Raw genomic sequence first — 23,497 nt, forward strand, 5'->3', positions numbered from 1 at the left:
GGAATCACAAGGTTGTTAAAAAGCATGAATGCAAAAAACGTGTAAGTTAAAATTGTTTACCGTCTCTTACAATTTTGTCGAAATTAATAAGTTAGTCTCCTCTTGTGGCCGGGGTTATTTACATATGCAATTTAATATCAATAATATGTTGGCTAAGTTTTATTAAACAATTGACCAAACTTTTGCTTTAAAGAAAAAAAGAAAAAAACACACAAAACATTTTTAATTACAAACATGAAAGTTGAAGATCATAAGAAAGATTAGAAATAAAACTAGAAATTTCGCTTTACAGCATCATCAGCCTCTTTCTTCTGCCAGTATATTTTTACTTTTATTAGTCGTTGTGCAGGTATGCAGCGTAAAGCGTTCATTTCTGCATTACGCAACTGTACATACTGTACATATGCCTGTCATTCCTAGAAACAGGAACAGCAGACTAAATGTAGTGATGTGGTGAACCTGCCAGCTTCCGACACACATCTCCTGACTCCTGTACACAAGGTTCACACATCTTCAGAATAGTGTTACGTTACTTCATTTTATTTTGAAACCATTACTCTAAGTTTATTGTGGCTCCCAAATGCAACGAACTAGTGCAACTGATAGCAGGAGCACAAAATATATTGATTTTGGAAGTGAAACAGAAGTTTGCACTAAAATAATAACTTCACTCCAGTGCTTATACTATATCATAGAGTTTTTCACTTATAATATGGTGACAACCGAATAGCACAATGTCCTATTTCACAGAACGTATCGCTGACATTAAGCGACACGTACTAGTAATTTATTGGTACTGTAGTGACTGCAGTGGCAGTAACAGATTGAGAATGGCATTTTTCTTGGCTTTAATGTTCTCTCTAAAATCATTTTATTAATTCACTCACAGCCGCCTCTGCTTGTCCAGCTTGTGGTTTCGTTTTACTGATCACGTAACAGAAAGAAAGAAAGAAATAAAGAAAAAAAGAAGTGATGCAGTGATTTGCTTTTCAGGTGGTATCAGGTTTTACTTGAAAATCAAAAGAGATGGCCAAAAACTTCTAAAGGAAGGTTATTCATCATTTTAATCAATATACTGTAGCATCAAATTAGATCTTTTCTTATAGACAACCTTGTGTGCCAGAGAATAATAATTCGCAAAAATAAGTAAAAGTCCAAAAATGATGTTTATCGCATTCTGCTGTCGAACTGTTCATTTGTACAGTATATCGCTCACACTGTTTAAAATGACCTTTATACCATTTTTTCACAGTTTAATGGCAATTTTTATACACAGTTTGTTATACACAAGTTTTAAAGTAAGAAAAACATCAATAAACAAAATTTAAAAAAATTAAATGTATTGATGCAATAAATTAATATTGGATGCAAAAACATGTAGTAGATAATGTAGAACATATATCATATATGACCCACGTTACTGACCCACGTGTACAGTATATTAACTTGACTTTGAACTTTAAATACAAATCGCATCAGTAGCGCATCAATAATGCACATTTTGTTTTTGTATATAACTGTAAAATATGCTTTTAGTTCAAATAAATGAAACTTGTGCTTAGTTTTACAACTTTATTTTAATTTAGTTTTGTGAAGCTGCTTTGAGACAAGACCATTGTTAAAAGCTCTATATAAATAAAATTAAATTAAAAGTGATAATTTCGCCCGTGTTCCAGAAACCTGAGTTTAGACAAAAAAATACCAGAATTATCTTTTATGTGTATTGTCTTGTACAAATTATTTTTTATTCATGTACAGTATATCTAAAGCACTAGATTTTGGTTACAAAACTTTTTTTTTACTTAGCTAATTAATTTATTAATACTGGATACTCAGGTACAGGAACTGAACTAAAAACGAGAGATAAAAAGTCCTTCAGAAAGCCTGGATAAATATTCCATTAAAACACAAAAACGTCTGGCTCCTTGGAAATGAAATATGAGTAAATATGGGGTGGTTTAGGACTTTTGCACATTACTGTAGCTTTTTTTTTTCTGGGAAAAACCGTAAAAACCGTGAAACCGTAGCCCATTTAAAATAATTAATTAATTAATTGAATAAATATATAAAGTTTTTCTTTTCAGTTACTATCATGTGGAGAAACTGAACAGCTCCAGAAGAATTTTGGTTTCTTTTGACCTTTCTGCTTTTGCTCTCATTCGTGTCTCAGCCTAAGTTCTGGTCATGTGGCGCTGCTAGTTAACATCCATAAGCTCACTGTGGTGTTGGTCTTATGCTATCAGAATCACCGTGAACAAAATAAAGAGTGTTTCTTATTCTTCATTGCTATGTCTTTCTTTTGCATGCAACAGCTTTAAGTATATTCTCTGAACTCAGACAGTAACTCTTTAAGGAAGTACTCTTACTTTAATTCTCAGTATATTTAAAAGTATGGTCTGAAACGGGTTAAAATGGTGCGCAAAGCTGAAACTTGGAAAAGCAGCATTAGGTTTTGAGCCTTAAGTTTTTAGGTTTTGAGACTTTGCATTGACATGGTCTTCTACTGATGTAGTTTGACACGTTGTTGGTGTTTTGAGACGCTCTTCTGCATCTCACTGCAAAATCAATATACTGTGTAGTACAATATACTGTACAGTATACAATAAGATGTCTTGAGTAGATGTGTTTATGCATGTTACTGCAGCTGAAGATCTCATATATAGCCTATATATCTAAGATAAGATAAAATTAATGCCATTGACCAGATTATAACAAAGTGCCTTAAAGTGTTGCTGTCGTAGTGTCTGTTGGTCTGTTTCTAAATGAAAGCAATACAACCATGTTGATCTTAAATTCCTCGGGTGAGTCAATGTCTCATGAACCTTCTGTTTGTTATTCCTCAGTACCGTCCCTTTGACCCATGTAAGCAGCTGTGGTGTGCTCATCCAGACAATCCCTTTTTCTGCAAGACGAAAAAAGGGCCACCGATTGATGGGACGATATGCGGAGACGGCAAGGTGCTAACATTTGGGTGTTTACATAAACAATAATGCATGTACTATATATATTAACACATTAATTGCACAATCAGTATTTGCCGTGCTTACTTTGCGTCTCTTGGTCTCAGCATTGCTTTAAAGGACACTGTGTGTGGCTGACTCCAGACATCATAAAGCGAGATGGGAACTGGGGCATCTGGAGCGAGTACGGTTCCTGCAATCGGCCTTGCGGCAGAGGGGTCCAGTTCCGCACTCGTGCTTGTGACAATCCACGGTACGTGTGTGCAATAGTGTAAATCTTTTAAAAAGTGTTCAACCTGATCAACTCAACTGCAGGATCTTTCGTATAATGAAGACTTTATCCATGTTGAAATGAGTAAGTGAGACCTCACAGGCTGATCAAAGAAGCCATAATGACAGCAATAACAAGTATAAAGCATTACTTTGGATTGAAATACCTTAATCAATAATGACTAGCTGCATCATGATCACTTCCTTCAGTATCTAACTTAAATGATAATAAATGAAAGCTGTTAATGATTTCATAGTTTACAGTCAAAAAGCTAATTATTTATTGTTAATTAACAATAATAACAATAATTAATTATTGTTAAGTCCAAGTTTTTGGGAAATCCAAATAGAAACAGTTCAATTAATTTCTTAGATTTTTCACTGATTTGACAGTTTGCTAACAACAAAAAATGGACGTTATGCCTTATTTCTGAGGTTATGAAAATCCCTGTTGGTAACAGGGAAAATGGAAATACTGTACAAAAAATACCCGGAAAACTAACCCCAGAATCGCTAAACACATCATAAATATATTTAAACATGTATAAGTTGACCTTGGATGGAGTTCGCATTTAAAAACGTATGTAAGTCATAATATTACCCCATTTTCTGCAGTCCTGCTAATGGCGGACGCACATGCCCAGGCTCCAACTACCAGTTCCGTGTGTGTAACATTCAGGAGTGTGAGGATCCATACCAGGACTACAGGGCCGAGCAGTGCAGCTCAATGGACAGCAAGTTCGAACACCACAACATGAAACACCACTGGCTGCCTTACGAGCACCCTGACCGTAAGTAATCACTCAACAAGCAGTACAGACACTTAGGGCTTTAGGAAATAGTCAGGCTTTAAGACCTATATCAAGGTATGTCTCAGCCATGTGCAATTCTGATCATGGTGTTGCATGGATATAAGTTCAGGCCTGTTGTCTGGAACATTGATGGAACCACCATATGTCATGCTTAAATGCAGATTTTGTATTAATTTGTAAAAACAACTACAGTATGAAAATATCAACCATAAAAACATGCTCATTATTTTATAAGGCCAAGGGCCCAATATTGGTAACCTGGTGGTAGAGGGAATCGAACCCCTGACCCTTTGATCAGCATCCCAGAGCCTCAACCACTCTAAGCCACCACAGCCTGAGCTACAAAAAAATGTCACTGATTTAGTTGTGTCCAATTCTCACCTTTGTCACTGTTATTGTCACTTCCAGGCTGTCAACAGGAATCAAACATTGTAATGATTTTGTGCACATGATCAGAATAAACTGAAAAATAAAAGATTGTTCTGGATCAAGTGTTAATTTATATGTTAAATTTTATTTAATGCTTTATAGTTTGGGTGGATGTCATGCTAAATTCGGGACAGATTTGCTGTGAATCATGCAAAAGGCACATATAATATTATTATATAATAGTTTATATAATAGTTATTATTATTATTATTATTATTATTAATAATAATAATAATATTATTATAATATAAATAACATATATTATGAAGGTTAGCTGCAGCAAGACAGAATACATGTGTGTAAATGAGAGGGACCCAAGAGGAACGGTGAGGCTACAGGGAGCAGAGGTAAAGAAGGTGCAGGATTTTAAGTACTTAGGGTCAACGGTCCAGAGCAACGGAGAGTGTTCAAAGGAGGTGAAGAGGCGGGTACAGGCAGGTTGGAATGGGTGGAGGAAAGTTTCAGGTGTGTTGTGCGATAAAAGAGTATCAGCGAGAATGAAAGGAAAGGTGTACAGGACAGTGGTGAGACCAGCGATGCTCTACGGCTTAGAGACAGCGGCACTGAAAAAAAAGACAGGAGGCAGAGTTGGAGGTAGCAGAGCTGAAGATGTTGAGGTTCTCTTTGGGAGTGACAAGGATGGATAGGATCAAGAATGAGTTCATCAGAGGGACGACCCACGTTAGATGTTTTGGAGATAAAGTCAGAGAGGCCAGATTGAGGTGGTTTGGGCATGTTCAGAGGAGAGATGGTGAATATATCGGTAGAAGGATGCTGAGGTTGGAACTGCCAGGCAGGAGGTCTAGAGGAAGACTAAAGAAGAGATTTATGGATGCAGTGAGAAAGGACATGAAGTTAGTTGGTGTGAGAGAAGAGGATGCAGAGGATAGGGTTAGATGGAGGCAGATGATTCGCTGTGGCGACCCCTGAAAGGGAACAGCCGAAAGACAAAGAAGAAGAAATAATATATTATATGTTACTATACTGTATATAACAGTGGTCTATATGCCATTGAAAAACTCTCTTCATGTCAAAACTAAAGAATAGACTTTAGTAGATATAGCTAAGCTAATAGAGCTAAGCATGGCTGGGAGGAGACATACCTCATAAAGAATCTATGGCAAAGTATTGACGGAATTTTGTATAACAGATCCTATTTAACAGTGGTTTGCAAACTTGTCCCTCTTGCATTTTTTCAGCTTCAGAGAACTATGAAAGGGTGGGCTTAAGTTCCTTGAGCAGGCTGTGTAATCTTTACAGAACTGTTAACTTGCCAGCTCTGAGTCTGATCTCACGATCAAGACAGGAACAGCCAAGGTGGATTTAGGCTAAGTAGAGATTCTGATCTCCTACATTGTGGTATAATGGCTTAGTGTTTACCACAGTCGTTTCACACCTCCAGGGTTGGGGCTTCGACTCTTGCCTCCAGTCTATGTGAATCTTGTGGGTTCCCCTGGTACTTTCGATTTACCCCTTCACACATTTTCCATGATGTATGATTGTGTCCTTGGGCTTTGAGATGTGTTGGCATTCCATCCAGGGTGTCCCTGAGTTCCCAGGGATAGGTTCCAGGCCCCTCTGTGACCCCACTCAGGATAAACAGCAGGGAAAAAAATAAAAGAATAGATGGAGATTTGACGGGAAAAAAAAAAAAAACAGCAGAATGTGTGTTGAGTTTTATGCTTGGATAAACATTATTCCCTGAGCCCAGATTTGGAGCTCTAATGCGTCTGGTAAGATTTAACAAAGTGATACTGATTTGATGCAGACAAACCACAGAAATTTTAATTCCTTTCCTTAAATCTCAAAAGATTGACAAATTGTTTACAGTTCTAACATACAAAATGCTATATATTTTGATAAGCTGTAGACATGAGTTTAAATAAGTGCAGCAATTAAAACCTGCTCTCAGTCCCTCCTCCTTCGCGTCAGTGGCAGTGAGTGAGGCTTTACGCTTTGTCAGAAATGCTTCTGAACGTCGTCAGCTGAAAACACGGTGTGTGAGATCGGTGTAGACTTTTTCCAGACAGCTTTATATTGTAACAAGCTTGTTGTTATATCTTAACACTTCCATAGTAACAGCTTACACGGGATTTTTTTTTAAATCTCAGCGAGAATAAAAAGAACAGGCAGGCGACGGGACAATAAGTTACAGCTGTTTTAATGATTTTAATGTAGCATTAATTGTCTCGTTTTTTGATAAATAAACATTTGTTAGTGTCACATTTTTTGTGGTTGTAAAGGAATAAATCACTAAAGGATGTGCTGTTATGGAAAACAATCAACCCTGCGATATCACACAAACCCATCTTTGATTATTTTCCTCTAACAACCTGTCACCCAGTGTTTTATTCCTGCCATCGACTTCTTCCGCAAGCCTGGGTTTCTGGAACAGGCTGTGCCTGTAGTATGTGTAATCTCTACAGAACCGTTAACTCCTCAGCTGTGAGCTCAGATCTCATGATCATGACAGGAACAGCCAACGTGGATCATAGCTAAGCAGGGCCTTTTGGAGTCGTACAGACTTGATGCCAGACAGCAGAATGTGTCAAATCAATAACAGATGAATGGATTTTTGAGGCAACTCAGTTCCAGGTATGTTAGCAAATCTACAGGGTTTGCCTCCCTCTGTGCCTCTGATTGGCAGGCTGCAAACACCAAAATAACACCAACTGTTATAGGAAAATAATATGCGGTTATTCATCAGAAACGTCGTAGGAAGCAAACAAATCATGTTTTCGTTGATTTCTGATTAAACTAATTGGCCTGGCATTGATAGGGGTGCTACTTTCACCTCATTTGGGAAGGACTGTATGGAATTCAAATCCTGCTGAGCTTACATCAGCACTGTTCTTTATTGATATCAGTCCTGATGGTAAGGGTGTGACCTTTATTACGTCTCAGTTATAGAAAAGGAGGCGAGGCTAATACGACTTGTCATTCTCAGTGAAGGAGGCGTGGCCTTTATGACTTGTCCATCACAGTGAAGGAGGTGTGGCCTTCATGACTTGTCTATCACAGTGAAGGAGGCGTGGCTTATATGATTTTTCCGTCCCAGTGAATGTGGCTTTTATGACTTGTCAGTGCCAGTGAAGGAGGTGTGGCCTTTATGACTTGTCCATCACAGTGAAGGAGGTGTGGCCTTTATGACTTGTCCATCACAGTGAAGGAGGCGTGGCTTTTATGACTTGTCAGTGCCAGTGAAGGAAGCGTGGCTTTTATGACTTGTCAGTGCCAGTAAGAGGAGGTGTGGCCTTTATGACTTGTCCATCACAATGAAGGAGGTGTGGCCTTCATGACATGTCAGTAAAGGAGGCGTGGCTTTTATGACTTGTCAGTGCCAGTGAAGGAGGCTTGGCTTTTATGATTTGTCCATCACAGTAAAGGAGGCGTGGCCTATATGATTTTTCAGTCCCAATAAATGAGGCGTGGCTTTTATGTCTTGTCTGTCCCAGTGAAGGAGGCGTGGCTTTTATAACACCAGTCCCAGTGAAGGAGGCGCGGCCTTTATGACTTGTCAGTCCCAGTAAAAGATGCGTGGCCTTTATGACTTGTCCATCACAGTGAAGGAGGTGTGGCCATCATGATTTGTCCATCACAGTAAAGGAGGCGTGGCCTATATGATTTTTCAGTCCCAATAAATGAGGCGTGGCTTTTATGTCTTGTCTGTCCCAGTGAAGGAGGCGTGGCTTTTATAACACCAGTCCCAGTGAAGGAGGCGCGGCCTTTATGACTTGTCAGTCCCAGTAAAAGATGCGTAGCCTTTATGACTTGTCCATCACAGTGAAGGAGGTGTGGCCATCATGACTTGTCCATCACAGTAAAGTAGGCGTGGCTTATATGATTTTTCCGTCCCAATGAATGAGGCGTCATAATGAAGTTGACTTGTCTGTCCCAGTAAAGGAGGCGTGGCTTTTATGTCTCGTCCGATTCAATGAAGGAGGCAGGGCTTTCATGTCTTGTCAAGCCCCAGTAAAGGGGACATGGCCTTTATGACTTGTCCATCACAGTGAAGGAGGTGTGGCCTTCATGACTTAAGTCCAAGTAAAAGAAGTGCAGTCTTTGTGCCTGTCTTAAGGAGACAATGCTTTTATGACTTGTGTGGTAACTTTATCTGTCAGTCTCAGGAAATTAAATGTGGCCTCTGTGTCTTAGTCCAAGTGAACAAGTCATGGATTATTTGACTGTCACTACATATAAGATGTGGTCTCTGTGCCTTTCCATCCCCCTGAACGAGACATGGACCCTGTTCCTCTCAGTCCCAGTGAAGAAGGCATGGAGTTGTCAGTCCAGGTGAAGTAGTATTGTCTCAATATTCAATAAATGAGGTGTGGTCTCTGTGCTTTTCAGGGCCAATTAAGAAAGCATGGTCTTTATGACTTGTACTGTACATCTCAGTGAAGAAGACGACGTCTCTGTGTCTGACAGTTACAGTGTAGAAAGCATGCTGAAAGAGATATGGCTCTGAGACTGGCAAAACAAAAGAGTGATTGTCCCCTATTCAAAGTCAATACTCCATGCCAAATATGTTTTGCCCATTACCCAATCACAATGTAATCCATTAAAAGAGGTTTAAAGTCTTTTTTTATTGAATGGTTCTGTTTCCTGTCCTGTAGCTAAACAGCGCTGCACCTTGTACTGCCAGTCTAAAGAGACACGAGTGGTGGTGAACATGCAGGAGCTTGTGGAACCAGGCAGCCGCTGCTCCTACAAAGATCCCTACAGCGTGTGTGTGTATGGCGAATGCGAGGTGAGCCTGTTGGCATATGTATGCACGCATGTCAGTGCGATTTGCTATTTGTTTATGGTATTTCTCTCTGTTTTCAGAAAGTGGGCTGTGAGAACGTGGTGGGCTCACCAGTTCAGGAGGACAAGTGCGGTGTGTGTGGCGGGTATGGGACCAAGTGCAAGACTCACAGGTTCAACTTCACCTTCACAGATAAAAAAGGTAAGGCAGATGTTGGCACGAAACTGAAATATGTGTAGAGTTTATCACATTTTTTGTAGCTTTACATTTAAAGTATGTTCTGTGGTTTGGTCTCATAGGTGTCATTAAAGTGCTTGAAATTCCTAGAGGAGCAAGGCATCTGTTAATCCAGGAGCTCAACGAAACGACTAATGTTTTGGGTAAGCTAAAGAGAATGCCTGGAAGTAGGATCATTATCTTTTTAATGTATCACTAAGTGTGATCTGCTTGTGCAGCCGTGAAGAACAAAGCAACCGGTGATTTCTTCCTAAACTCTCATGGGGATTACCCAGAAACCCGTTCAGTCATTGAGAAAGGGCTGGAGTGGCAGTACGAGAACAAGAACTACAAAGACACCATTCAGGCCATTGGACCTCTGAAGAATGATGTGGTTGTTATGGTAAGTACACTATACAGGGGGGGAAATAAAAAAATATTTGCATTTAAAACTTCTGTTGTCTCATCATTGCTTTTTGTTTAAGGCTACTATCTCTCCAGTCACTGCTGTGCAGGTTTGAACGTGTTACATCAGTTCATTTGTAACTGTGGTGCGAGCAAAAATGTCAGACACAGATTCATCACTACGAGCCTAAGAGCAAACAGCAGAGTGTGGAACGGAAACATCCTCAATCGCTGACCAAGAAAAAGTTTAAAAGTCGACTATCAGCTGGAAAATTCATCAACGCTTACAGTTTTCTGGGAATCTCAAGGACCAGTATTGAAACATTATCAGGGAAAAGATCCAACAATCAACAGTGCTCGTTACAGTGAGATGTTTAATGAAGAGTTGAAGACTAAACTACGCTATCCAAGATTCGATATTTGAGGTGTTTAAGCATCCTCCATATAGTCCTAATAAACAGGACAATGAGGATGAGGATTCACTACTGATGAAGAAATGAAGACAGAGGTGCATTCGTGGCTTGCAGCTCAGAAAAAAACGTTTTTAATGTAAAAGGAGGATGTAGAAGGAATATAAAAGCTTGTTGACAGATGGATAAAGTGCATTGAAAAACAAGGAGATTATGTAGAAGAATGATGCATTAGTCTTTTCTAAAATGATACTTAGCTTTTAGGGATTAGCTTTACAAAAACAAACAAAAACAAAAACACTTGCTCTGTGTATTTGTTACATCAAAATTCCATAAAGGGAAATGATTAGTTAAAGCTTTGTAGAAGCAGCGAGTGCTTTACATTAAAGACCCCAAACCAGGTTCTAACATGCGTCTTTGTGCATTTGTGTGATAGATCCGGATACACAGCTCAGCACAGGCCAAGGTGTCAATCAAATACATTACCGACTTTGACCGGCTGATCGACAGAGCCAACGAGAACAACATGGTGCCTGACAACGCAGTGCCGTACTCCTGGGTAGTCAAGAAGTGGACCCCGTGCTCCAAGAGCTGTGGGACAGGTATTACATCCTTGAAGCACACATATACATTTAAAACTATAGTGTGTGTGTGTGTGTGTGTGTTTACCAGCCATTGCATGGTAAGCAGTTCTTTGTTTGTGTTTTTATTTGTGCGCATAAGGCACGCAGATGACACGCTATGGCTGCCGTAAGAACGCTGAGATGAGGCTGGTGCATCGGCGCTTCTGTGAGAAAATCAAAAAGCCTTCTGCCATTTTCAGAGACTGCTATCTACGAGAATGTGCTCAGCCCATGTACGTAAGAGTGTGCGTGTGTGTTACTTCAGTTAGTTAGTAAGTTAGTGTTATAACGTATGTTATACGGATATAATCGATTCCTCTCAGCTTTCTCGTTTTTTTCTTTAAAGCTAGTAAGACCAAAACTCTCACCATTATAACAAATAAAACATATTTCTAACCAGTTTATGTGAAGCATCCACATCACTGATGTAATTATCTTTATACAGTAAAAGCAATATGAAAGCGTAGCAGTTAACATTGTCGCCTGTACAGTGTGTGTGTGTGTGTGTGTGTATTTGTGCCTTGCAATGGCTTGGCATCCTATCCAGGTTTGATTAATATCTGTGATACCTTTATTCTATAATAAATGCCTTGTGTGTGTGTGTGTGTGTGTGTTCTAGCTGGGTGACTGGAGATTGGGGTGAGTGCAGTAAGTCCTGTGGTAAATTCGGGACTCAGACACGCTCAGTACGCTGCGTCCAGCCGCTCAAAGACGGAAAGTTCAAGTCGATCCGGAGTCGATACTGCAACGATGAACGGCCCGAGGCGAGGCGCGACTGCAACCGCATGCTCTGTCCTGCTGAGTGGAAACTGGGGCCGTGGTCACAGGTGCAATAACACCACCACACATACACATAGTTTCACTCATGGTGTTCAATAAGCTTTTAAAATCTGACTTCGTCTTCAGTCCAGACAAAGAAACCTGTTAAAGTTTAGATTATAGATCAGACTTATTGAGCTTAAATTTGTAAAGAAGTCTTGGCTTTTAAAGGTTTAAATAAGCAGCTAATGTAACCGAATACCTGATTAACCTTTTAGTGATTAAAAAAATTTATATGAAAAAAATTTCTTCGGAGCTTCGTGTTTCCACTTTTGACAGAAAATTCAGTTTTTGTAAGAAACTGTTTCAAGCAAAAAAAAAATCTATTTAGGACTATGAACGCTTTGTACCTTTTTGAAAAGTTAACTTATCTATATATATATCAATAAAAAAAAGAAAAAATTTATAACCCTTTCATACCCCTACTATAAACAGTTTTTTTTATAAACTTTTACATGGATGTTTCTTTATGCTTTACCCGCAGTGTTCAGTGACATGTGGCAAAGGGACACAGGAGAGACAGGTGCTCTGTCATACTCGCGACAACACAATCGGACTGTGTTTGGAATCCAAACCTCTTTCACTGAGATCCTGCAGTATGGACCCATGCCCCAGTGAGTCCACTCTTTCTTTTACACAATTTAATCATTAATTTTTAAAATCCAAACCACAGGCTGAAAACCATAAAATAAACAAGTGGACAATGTAAAGCAAGTTTTTTGCGAGTTATGGAAATCCTCCAGTAGGAAGAAGGACCTGATTGGCACTTAGCGATAGCAACGGCCATGATGTGACTAGTGTCTGTATCAGGCCGTATAGAATCATTGGGAATGTGTACTTATGTTACTTGTAAATCAACCGTATTTTCTGTATAGAAATAACTGTGGAATAGTGTTGACATGAAAAATACTAAATGAACAACTACCAAAATTAAAGTTGCACCAAACAGTAATGCTAATTATCACAATATTGTAACTAAAACATCAGGAAATGTAACACAATTAGCAACTATTCAAACAGTAGCAACAACAAACACATCATTGTACAAGGGGCGTTCAAGTAAAACCAGGAATTTTTGATGATAAGACAAACGTCTTAAAGAAGGCCGCAAATTTATGAATAACCTATATATAGGTTATAATATATGGTACCAGCCAAATAGGCTTGAATCACACTGCAGTCGTTCCCAGGAACATCCAGCGAGTGAAAGCCTGATTCTTAAGAACCAACAGATGATTGTCCTCAACTTGTGCTGGAGACACATCTGTCTGTGAGAACTGTACACATAACCATTCCCCAACACTGCTTGCACATTAGAGGAACTCAGCTGGTAGTTATTTACACATCCTCTGTACAGTCCTGACCTTGCTCCAATTATTCTCAATGCACACACACCCGAGGCGGGAATCGAACACAGATCCTGAAGATGCTAGATGACAGTGCTAACTACTATGCAATAGTGCCGCCCGCAGATGAGGTTTACCTTTAATAACTGTTATATTATTCTGCACAATCAAAAGTCCCAGTTTGACTTGAACACCCCTTGTCATTAGGTATTAATGTTAGCTCTGCCCAGAGTGCATTAAAAAGTAAAAAAAAAAAAAAGTCTTAAAAAAAACATTTAGCCTCGTAGGTATGTTGATACACGTAAGCTTTATTTACGAAGATAAATGTTTTGTTGCTGTAATTAACTACAGGGATATTTTATTAAAAATAAAATGACAATTAATTTCTGTTACTCTATGACCCTACTAGTGAGCTAGCTAACATATACTTTACTGACACAATTTTTTTTTTAAGTGTGAAATATATAGTATGGACATTCATACTGCTAATTCAAGCTAGTTGGCTAATATGAATCAGTAAGATATTTTAAGGTTTTGAAGTTATATTTCTGGAATATATATACTAGAGCTAAAATAAGCTAAACACTGACAGATTTCTAAAAATATTTTATTAGGTTCCAAACATTTCTTTTCTTTACTGCTTGCACTAGCCAACTGGGAAATTCAAGCTAATCTGAGAGGATTTTTCTGTTAAAGCTAGCTAGTTTGTTACTGTATGCCAAACCTGACAGGATTTCTGATAGAATTTCTTATTTATTTATTTATTTATTTATTTATTTATGTTTATGTTTCACACATAGCTAATCTGACAAAATATCCGAAAGTTCATTATATTAATGTGTTTATGAATATTCATTATGTTTGCTGATAATGCTATGCTAAATGGCTAACTGGCTAATTAGCTAAGTTGACTAGGTGGTTTACTAATTAGCTAAGCTAATTAGCTAAGTTGACTATAAGGATTACTGAGGCGATATTTGGGTATATTCATGTATCCTTATCTTTATTGCTCATTCTAACTATTTGGATAATAAGAGACAACATATATAGGATATAGAGGATATAGTAAAATTAATAATAAACATATTAACAGTAAGCGTTTAATACCATATTTTATTTTACTACCAAGTCAGGCTAACGGGCTTTTAACCTGAGCTTTTTGATTTCTAAATCATATGGCTAAAAACTATATCACCAATATTACCATTTTTCAACATTCTAATACTATTTTTGCATATAAATCAATCAAAACATTCAGAAAACAAAGTGGAAAATAGATATTAAACCATGAAAATGGTCCAGTTTTCTTTTTGCTTCTGTCTTTTTCAACATTCTTTGGACCCTTTACTATGTCTTCATTAATCGCGCACAAAATGCAAAAAGAAATCCACAAAACCTTATGTAAAGTCGCTTCACTTGGCTTTCCACTTAACGCAAACAAGTTTTAAACAGCTCCCGGACGTACACGCAACTTAGTCAGATTCGTTTATTCATATACCGAAAATGCTTTGTATTTTATATTTAACATTTTTCACCAAGGCTAGCTAACAGGCTTTTATAAACTGATTTTTAAATCTGATAAAAAAAAAATACTGATGAAAACTGAATACCTTAATGCCAGGCCTAGCTAATGGGTTAAACCTAACTTGACAAAAGTTTTGGTCATTTTAAGTCATGTTCATAATTTTAAAAGAATAATCTTAACCTAATTTTCTCACTCTCTCTCTCTCTCATTTTAGAAGGCATGTCGGACTTTAACAAACACGGAAACTTCCTGATCCAATGGCTGTCGCGACATGACCCTAAGTACCCGGTGCAGAGGTTCTCAAGTAAAGCATCCCTGTCCAGCCAAGCCATGCCACTTTTCTCTCTCTCCTCTTTGGGCTGGAGCGTCGCTCTGTCTATTTCCTTCGCTCTGCTGGGCAAACTCCCCTGATCAGCCTACAGCGCCAACGCTCTATCGCTTCTCTTTTCCCGGGTGGTGGTCCTCTTTCTCCGGGCATATCTGACAAGGGGCAATTTCTCTTTTTCTCCCTGTCTTACTCTTCCTCTCTCTCTTTCTCTCTCTCTCTCTCTTTCTTTCCTTGTCCTTTTTCTCTCTCTTTCTCTCTCTCTCTCTCCTTTGTGGAGCTCTGTGTTGTGAACGCTGGCAAGTCAGAAATCGTGAACAAATCTATACAAAAACAAAAAATGTGAAAGAAACATTTGTCAGAGTAAGGGAGGTGGGGTTCGCAGTTTGATCTGCGACCTGAGAGGTCAGTTGATGCTGAGGATTATTTGGGATGGAGCTGGCCATTTGCAAGGTGCTCTTTTGCCATTGGCTACACTAGACGGCCTCAGTGCCGCCTGAGGTGCAGGTGTGTAAGGAAAAATAGCACTAAAGCTTTATTGTGAATGTGAACTTGTCACAATGAGGTGAAAGAAAAAAAAGTAAAAAAAAAAAAAAGCTAACTGCTCATTTCACATCCTAGTTCATTCTTAGACCGAAAAAAGGAACAGACATATATGATTTATATGAACCTGTAAATGTGGGAAGTACTGTTGAAGCGCTGGGATACACACCGGCGTCTGATGGTGTACATGGGGTGGAACATCCAGTTTAAAAAAAAACAAAAAAACAAAACGAAAAAAAAAAAAAACAGGGTCACTTTATGGCACATGATTGAATGCCACGCCACCTCATCATCCATCCTCTCTGACTGTTAAAGAAAAATATTCAATAAATGCAGCTTATTTGTGCTTGCTATATATATATATATATATATATATATATATATATATATATGTATATATAATATTTGTACTTATACATACCTATATGAATATCAATAACAATTAATACCTTGTTTTATCATGAATAAGCTGTAGCTTATTTGCCTACCCTTTTGACTGCTATCAATCGCTTTAATCCTTGACTGTTATGTGTAATTTTTAAAAATTTTACATAAAAAAGACATAACTAGAAGATCTTAATAACATACATAAAGTGTTTTTTTGGGGGAGGGGGGGTGGGTGAGATCTATATTATGCAGGACATGCTCAGCCAGTTGCCTCTCCATTTTTATTTTTATTTTTTTTAAGAGAGAAACAGTTTGACCTTTTTGTTTGTTGTTTCACTTGTTTCATTCCTTATCTTGCTGACATGATCAGGCACCTTTCACACTCCTTTTACGTCACTGACATCGATAAGAGTGTGTCATGTTTTTTTTTTTTTTTTTTTGCACGAGTATATATGTACAGTGCGTGTTTCTCTCAGTTACTGATGGACTCACGAACGAAAGTGATCCATAAAAATACCTCATACACCTTCATCTTCATGTCATTACTTGAGACACTGAGCGCGAGAACAATGCCTTACACTGGATTTGAATGTATCGGCATTTTTATCTGCGAAAAGTACGGCTTTACTCATAGAACTTGTTTGTATCGTTTGTATTGTGTTGTATTGTACACACAGAACCAGAGGCAGCTTCTACCAAACATTACAGAACCAAGCAAACAAAGTTACATAACACACTCCCTGACACGCCGGCTAACCAGTGGGTTTTGGGGGCGGAAGGTAGGGGGAATAAAAAAAGAACAAAAAAAAAAAAACGGACACACGGCCTCTCTTTATCACTACAGACGTGTTATTGTATCGTGAAACACACATTTCTGTTGTGACTATGTAGCGAGCTATCCGAATTTTCGTGCTAAAAAGCCGTGCGGCGAACGTGGGGCAAAGCCAGACCTCGCAGTGCGATCTTGTATATAAACATTGGTGTTGACTGTATTTAATAAAGTTTATGACTGTTAACTCTTTACTTCTCAGTAAAAAAAAGAAATGTTAATATTATATCCTATGAGTAACTGTTGGGTTACTTCAATCAGCCTGCTGCGTCTTGGCTGGCTAATGTGTGGAAAATATTCAGACGGACTTTACGTGCACTGCGTCTATATGCACTTTGATTTATCAGGGAAACTTTATTAATGTTTTGTAAATGTTTAATATATATATAAACATATATATATAAATATAAATATATACATATATATGACACTTACGCGTGCCATGCCAGTTTTTACATCGTCATCGAAATCCTGTATTTTATTTAACCAATGAGCGATTGATTTATTTTTGTGACTATTTGATTTAACCAATGGATTAATTGGTCTCGAAGTAATGAAGTGTTTTACCAAAGTTACTGTGAACTTGTACCTTTCGATACAGTCAATTTATTTTTCTTAAGAGAACAAGTCTATATCTATATATTTAACGGGGCGGGAAGTGCATCTCATTGTTTCATTTTCTGTCATGAACAACTGCAAAAGTAGGAATAAAAAATGTGTTCTGAAAAACACAAAAAAAAAAAACACGCCTGGGCTTTCTGTGTCTCTCAGATCATGATTGTGATTATTATTCATCATTATAGACTCACTATGTAGTATATTCACTTTCATTATCTGATGTATTTGTAGCTATGAATTTCATAGGATTTACACATCTACAGAAACAACACAGTATTATCTGATATGCTTGTCTCTGCAACTAAGACCCTGTCACTCTGTGACGAACACCATGAAGTTCCCATGCATCCTAAATTATAGAAAATGTGCATATATTAAGTTCATTCTACATTTAAGCATTTGGCAGACTTTTATTTTTATCTCATTATACATTTCAGCAGTTGATGGCTAAGGGCAGTCCCGACAGGGTTCTGACAGGGACAACTTGGAACTTTGAACCTGGCACCTTCCGAACCGTAGTCCCATGACTTAACCACTGAGCTACCTTCTAGCCATGTCCCTGTCAGGTTCTCAATTTGTCTACCCTGTTAATTTCCTATCATGCACATGACCAGGTCAAGTGAGATCGCACCATGCTCTTATTGAACTTTTACTGTCTGATAACCTGCTGCATGCACACCTTAATTGAAAGCACTAGCAGAAAATAATATGAATTTAATGCAGTCCTCTCCAACGTGGCATAGCCCTACCATGTTCCAAGCCTGAAGACGCTGTTGTGAGAACTCCATAGACATAGTAACAATGCAGTGACAACTCAATGCTTGTATTACATTAACAAAGTCCACTGTTAACTGGTTAAAGTCGTCATTATTACGTACATCTTGGTCGACCACGTCCTCACCAGGCTTTTTTCGAACACATGTTTTGAAAAACATGGCAGCTCCACTTTAAAGGAGACAGTCCTACGTCCTTACTGCGGGTTACTACTGCGTTCCTGCCAAGTTGTACAAGTTCTTACTGCGTTCACGCATTTTTTGACGGACGCAGTGGGACCGTGGCTCAGTGTGATGGGGTAAATTGCACACATTGCGCATACAGTGCAGTTATATATTACATAATCTATACTAACCTGTATTCTGACAACTTTCAGCAACCTCCAGAGAGATCTGGTATTTAAAAGACTAGAGCTTTTAAGTCTAAATCTTTGCTCCATTTTGTGGAACAAAATAGGATCATTTTAAATATGAATGCGGAGAAAAAAACATGCTGCAGATACTATCTGAAGGAGGTATGAATGGTGAAACAAGGTTCTTTGAAGTGGAAAGGGAGTCCTATAGCTGATATTAGTATGCAGAACCCCTTAAGATATCGAATGCAATGACAGGTTTTGAGTTTTGCTAAAACAGGGAGCACTAGAAGCCTTCCTCTTAGAGGATTTTTTGAATTCAAATATATAAAAAATCTACATCATCCAGATAGTGTCTTGATATGCAAAGAAACTTCCAAGCATGCACATTTCAGTTAATGAAACTTGATTAGATGATAAACAAAAAAACATGGTTTAATCATGGTTAGTTTGGGGGGAAAATGAGACACAAAGTATCTAAACAAGTATTAGATTACATGGACTTGAACACACAAGCCAGTGAACAGTTTCTGTTACTCATTATGGCTTTCGCCACCACCAACATTTCCATCTTGACGAAGAATGAACAAAAACAAAAAACAAAAATGGTTTATTAAGTGCAAATAGAGAGTCCTGGTTTTCTGTGTTCCATTCCTATCCTATCCTATAAACCATCTCCAATTCTGTTCCCTTTGCTCTTTTTTTTCTGCTGTTACCTGCACAAATACATTTCCTTACACTTCCTTAAATGTATTTAAGTATAAATCAAAACTTTTTTTGCCTGCTTTCGTTTCCCTAGTCTGATATCTCCACTCTGTTCTGTTGTAGACATACGATGTCACACGGATCGCTCTGTGTTGTGCAAGATGGCGATGCTCCAGCAGTATTGCGTGATAGCTGCCTTCCAACGCATGTGCTGCAAATCCTGCAGCGCTGTCAATATAACAAGCGTCTCTACACCGATGCGTCATTCTCAAACTACACCTATAGTTAGCACTAGAAGACCGCGTTTCAAAGTGAAAACCACAAGACCCCCATCTGCTACGTTGACAAGTGCCACTACAGAAGGCATTGCGTATAACACTTGGGAGTATACAATCCTTACGACAGGTACTAAGGTAGAAGATACATCTCCAAACATTTCAATAAACACACCAAGCAACTTGTATCCAGAGCTAAGCACACCTACGCCATTCGCCCTCACAACCCAGACTGCAATTCCTAATGTCACCGCGTCCATTATAGATAACGCGACACAAAACACCCCAGTTAATGTTTATACAGATAACAGCAGCATTACTGGACTGGATGAGGTGGACTTCACTTTGTGGACCAGCCCCACTGCTAAGGTTGCTGAATCCCGAGTCGTCACTGGTTCCCACCCTGGAAAAGTCAGAACAATGATCCAAACCAGTGGATACGATGAGTTCACCACTTCAAGCTGGCAGAAGACAGAAACAGTCAATAATACTAGCATGGCACTAATATTCACAACACTAACACCAGCTTTTGAAGAAATATCCACTCCAGAAAAAGGTATTAAACCATCATCTATCATGACACTCTCATCCATCACAGTTCCAACCACAGCGATGACGTCAGCACCAGCAATAGAGAAGGTTTCAACAAGCAGGCCAACCAACAAGGTGGAGGACAACAATGCCATAGAGGTGCCTTTCCAAGTTAATGGTGTGGATAACGAGTTCCCCGAGAACAACAACATCATTACAAGAAGAGGGCGGATCTTTCTGCGGGAACGGACACGCAACAAGCGGATCCAGGAGCTTCTTGAGGAAAAGAGAAACTTTTTACGCCGAATGAAAAGAGCGCAGGGCTTTTAAAGTCTGCTCTTCTCTTATAGAGATTTCCACTCCACAACTCAATTTTGGTGCTTGGGTCAAGAACTGGAAAAAGGCTTGTGTGCTTCGCTTGTTTACTTTACATTAAAGAGCAAACTGAACTTTGCCGAGCCAAAACCACTAGCAACTGTTTGCACAGTAGCTTTATGCATCGATCATTTTGAAGCAAGGGACCTCAGGTTAAAAGATTTTTTGTTTGTTTGTTTGTTTTGTAGATGACCCACAAAATTGAGAGGTCACTAGTTTGAGTGAGATTGCAAACAATGTAAAAAGCACGCACATCTCAGAAATACAGATTCTAAAAAAATTACACCAAAAATTTGAAGACCTGGCAAACTCACTTTCACGTGGGCCTTCCCAAAAGTCATATGCACACAACTGTCTTTGCACAAAATGCCTTTGCAGCCTAAAGCATTGCAAGTTCAATTAACTGAAACTAAGGATCTCAATTTTATTTCAGAGCGCTCCATGAAGACACTTGAGTGTTCTAAAGCTATTTAAATGTAAAATAAATATAAATTCTATGGATACTTCCTTCACTCCTCAGGATTTAGAATATGGTGAACTTTTTGTACGAAGTGCCATAATTAAGAGCATGGAGCCATTAAACTGACATAATTTATAAGATAAATATTTTTTTTTGTTTGCATTCAATTAACATTATTGCAGTCAAACTTGATAATAACTAGAAACCCTCAATAATAAATTAAATTAATAACCTAAAAAAATTGGAACCCCTCTTGCAATGGCTCATTGAGTCCTATACAGTAGGTCCCTGGCCCCCAATTTAAGAACCTTTGGTCTATATTAATATAAAGTACCACGAATATTAATATAATAATATGCCCCTGTTTAAAGCATGCATTTAGCCATGCTGGTCTAAAAAACAACTTTTAACCATACACATTATGTCTTGTACAATTGCTATTGTATAAAGTATTTGCAAATTAAATTAATGTGGATGTTTAATGTGGGATCAGTTTTATTGGTATGCAAGAGAAGTGTGTAGTACAGCACAATACTTCAAAAACTGCACAAAGAATGGGGTAAAAAAATTAAATTGAAGGTACTAAAATAACAGATAATGCAACATAAAAAAAACAGAAATTAGTGCGCAAGAAGACTCGAGCATCCTTTAACGTAAGTATGAAAACGGTCAATATTACTATTCAGTCAAATTCAGTTGATTTCCTTTCACGTGACAAAACACTGTATTTGTGCTAAATTCAATTGAACCATGACAAGTTGTTTAATTTTTAACAATCGGTCAAATGACGTGTAAAAATCAGGGATTCACTGTATTTTACTATGGCTTTATTTTTCATGTTTGATTGTAAGCACCTTGTAAATTGTTAAATTGTCTTCACGCGTTAATGTGTCTTTATTGTCCCGGTCAAAATGGAAGCAATATCTTCATGAGTGACACCTGCGACTGAGTTTTGTATATATTATTTGTGGAATGCAGAAAAAAATACATATATTAGAAAGACCGTTTTTGTTTTTATATTCTGCAAAATAAAGTATTTTTAAAAGCATGTTATTATGACTCAAAAAGGATCAGTTTTAATTTTCCTCCTGTTAGTGCTTACTAGCAGGTTTTTGCCACTGGATGGAGTCGATGTCCACAGAATAGAGTAAAAAGTTATGGTTTCTGTGTTTCTTCTTCAAACAAGATAGGTTTAAATTCAAGACACACACCGGTGTGACAGCGATAAGATTAAAGCCACCTCCCTACTATTGTGTAGGTCCTCTTGTGTCAAGGCTCCTGTGTCAACCCTAAGCCCTCTGAAGGCATGCTGGCAAGGGATCTGGCATCAAGATATCAGTAGCACATCCTTTAATTCCTGTACGTTTAGGGCCTCTATGAATCAGATCTATTTGTCCAGCACATCCCATGGATGCTCAATCAGATTGAAATCTGGGGAATTTGAGACAAGTCAACACCTTCCTCAAACGGATCGTGAACAATGTTTGCAGTGTGTCAGGGCGCATTATCCTGCTGAAAGAGGTCATCTGGGAAAAGCATTCTATTCAGTTAGGGGGTGTACTTTCTACTGACAAAAAAACATGTTTAGTAACATCCATATGAATTTTTCATCAGTAGCTTACGCATGTTTTTGCCTTTAACATTAAGACAACAAATCACAGTAGTTTTGGTACTCAAGTACATTTCAAGGTAAGTAAAAAGTACCACTTTAACTTGGGGATCTCTATTTTTACTCAAGCACAGGGTTCCCACCAATAACATACATAAAGAAGTGGTGTTTAAATAAAAACTCTACAATGAATTTATTTCTTTTCCTCATGTTACTGGGGGAACTTCCTGTCCTGAAGGACATACAGTACAGCAGGACCATGCTGACCACCTTGGCCATGGAGTAACCAAGTTATTCATCCAGTATTATTATCACACATGATGATTTCAAGTTGGACTGGGGTTAGATGAGCAGTGCAATCTAGTACAGAATAAAATTAGAATATGAATAGAATAAATACTAAAAGTAAGTAAGGCTGTGTACAGTATATTCCTGTTACACATGCAGTTACAGTTTTTTGTTTTTCTATCTTTTTACACTATATGGACAAAGTTATTTGACCAAACCTGATAATTATTGAATTCAGATGTTTCAGTCAGGCCCCATATGCCCAGTAAAGGGCGATCTTAATGCTTCATTATACCTATACAGTATATCTTGGATAATACTATGCGTCCTACTTTGTGGCAACAGTTTGGTGAAGGCCCTTCTCTATTCCAACATGACTGTAGCCCCAGAGCACAAAGCAAGTACTATAAAGACATGGTTTTGAGCAGATCAGTGTGAAAGAACTTGACTGGCCCGAACACAGAACCCTGACCTCAACCCCATCGAGCACCTTCGGGGTGAACTGGAGCAGAGATTGTGAGCCAGGCCTTCTCGTCCAACATCAGTGCCTGAGCTCATAAATGTTCTACAGAATGAATGAGCACAAATTCCCATAGAAACACTTCAAAACTTGTGGACAGCCTTCCAGGAAGAGTGGAAGCTGTTATAGCTTTTGGAATGCAGGACTCAAGAAGACCTAGAAGCTACCTGTATAGCTTAGCTGTAACCAGCGAATAACCTGCCCTCCAAAGGCAGCTCCTTTTATCCATTCAGGCTCTAAAAACGCCCATATTTTTATATTATCATGTATTTGAATTGGGGCTGAATTGCAATGTTGTCGTTTAATCTTATGTCATTTTGAACAGGCATTGTATACGATACCGT

The 23,497-nt window shown here is 38.3% G+C and overlaps 1 protein-coding gene across 3 annotated transcripts in view; it reads left to right on the plus strand.

Annotated features, from left to right (window-relative positions):
- The window catches only part of LOC128531732 (A disintegrin and metalloproteinase with thrombospondin motifs 2-like), a 141,421-nt gene extending 120,252 nt beyond the window's left edge, over positions 1-21,169 (plus strand). For all 3 annotated transcript variants that reach the window (XM_053505843.1, XM_053505842.1, XM_053505844.1), the window contains 13 exons: positions 2,844-2,957; positions 3,068-3,213; positions 3,846-4,021; positions 9,088-9,221; positions 9,299-9,419; positions 9,518-9,598; positions 9,674-9,837; positions 10,686-10,851; positions 10,973-11,105; positions 11,492-11,699; positions 12,176-12,305; positions 14,777-14,866; positions 19,219-21,169. In XM_053505843.1, coding sequence (XP_053361818.1) covers positions 2,844-2,957; positions 3,068-3,213; positions 3,846-4,021; positions 9,088-9,221; positions 9,299-9,419; positions 9,518-9,598; positions 9,674-9,837; positions 10,686-10,851; positions 10,973-11,105; positions 11,492-11,699; positions 12,176-12,305; positions 14,777-14,866; positions 19,219-20,231 — 2,676 coding nt within the window. In that variant the 3' untranslated portion in view covers positions 20,232-21,169. The remainder of the gene's footprint in view (positions 1-2,843; positions 2,958-3,067; positions 3,214-3,845; positions 4,022-9,087; positions 9,222-9,298; positions 9,420-9,517; positions 9,599-9,673; positions 9,838-10,685; positions 10,852-10,972; positions 11,106-11,491; positions 11,700-12,175; positions 12,306-14,776; positions 14,867-19,218) is intronic.
- The last annotated feature ends 2,328 nt before the right edge of the window (positions 21,170-23,497 follow it).

The sequence above is a fragment of the Clarias gariepinus genome, chromosome 10, assembly GCF_024256425.1.
Source record: "Clarias gariepinus isolate MV-2021 ecotype Netherlands chromosome 10, CGAR_prim_01v2, whole genome shotgun sequence".
Lineage (NCBI taxonomy): Eukaryota > Metazoa > Chordata > Actinopteri > Siluriformes > Clariidae > Clarias > Clarias gariepinus.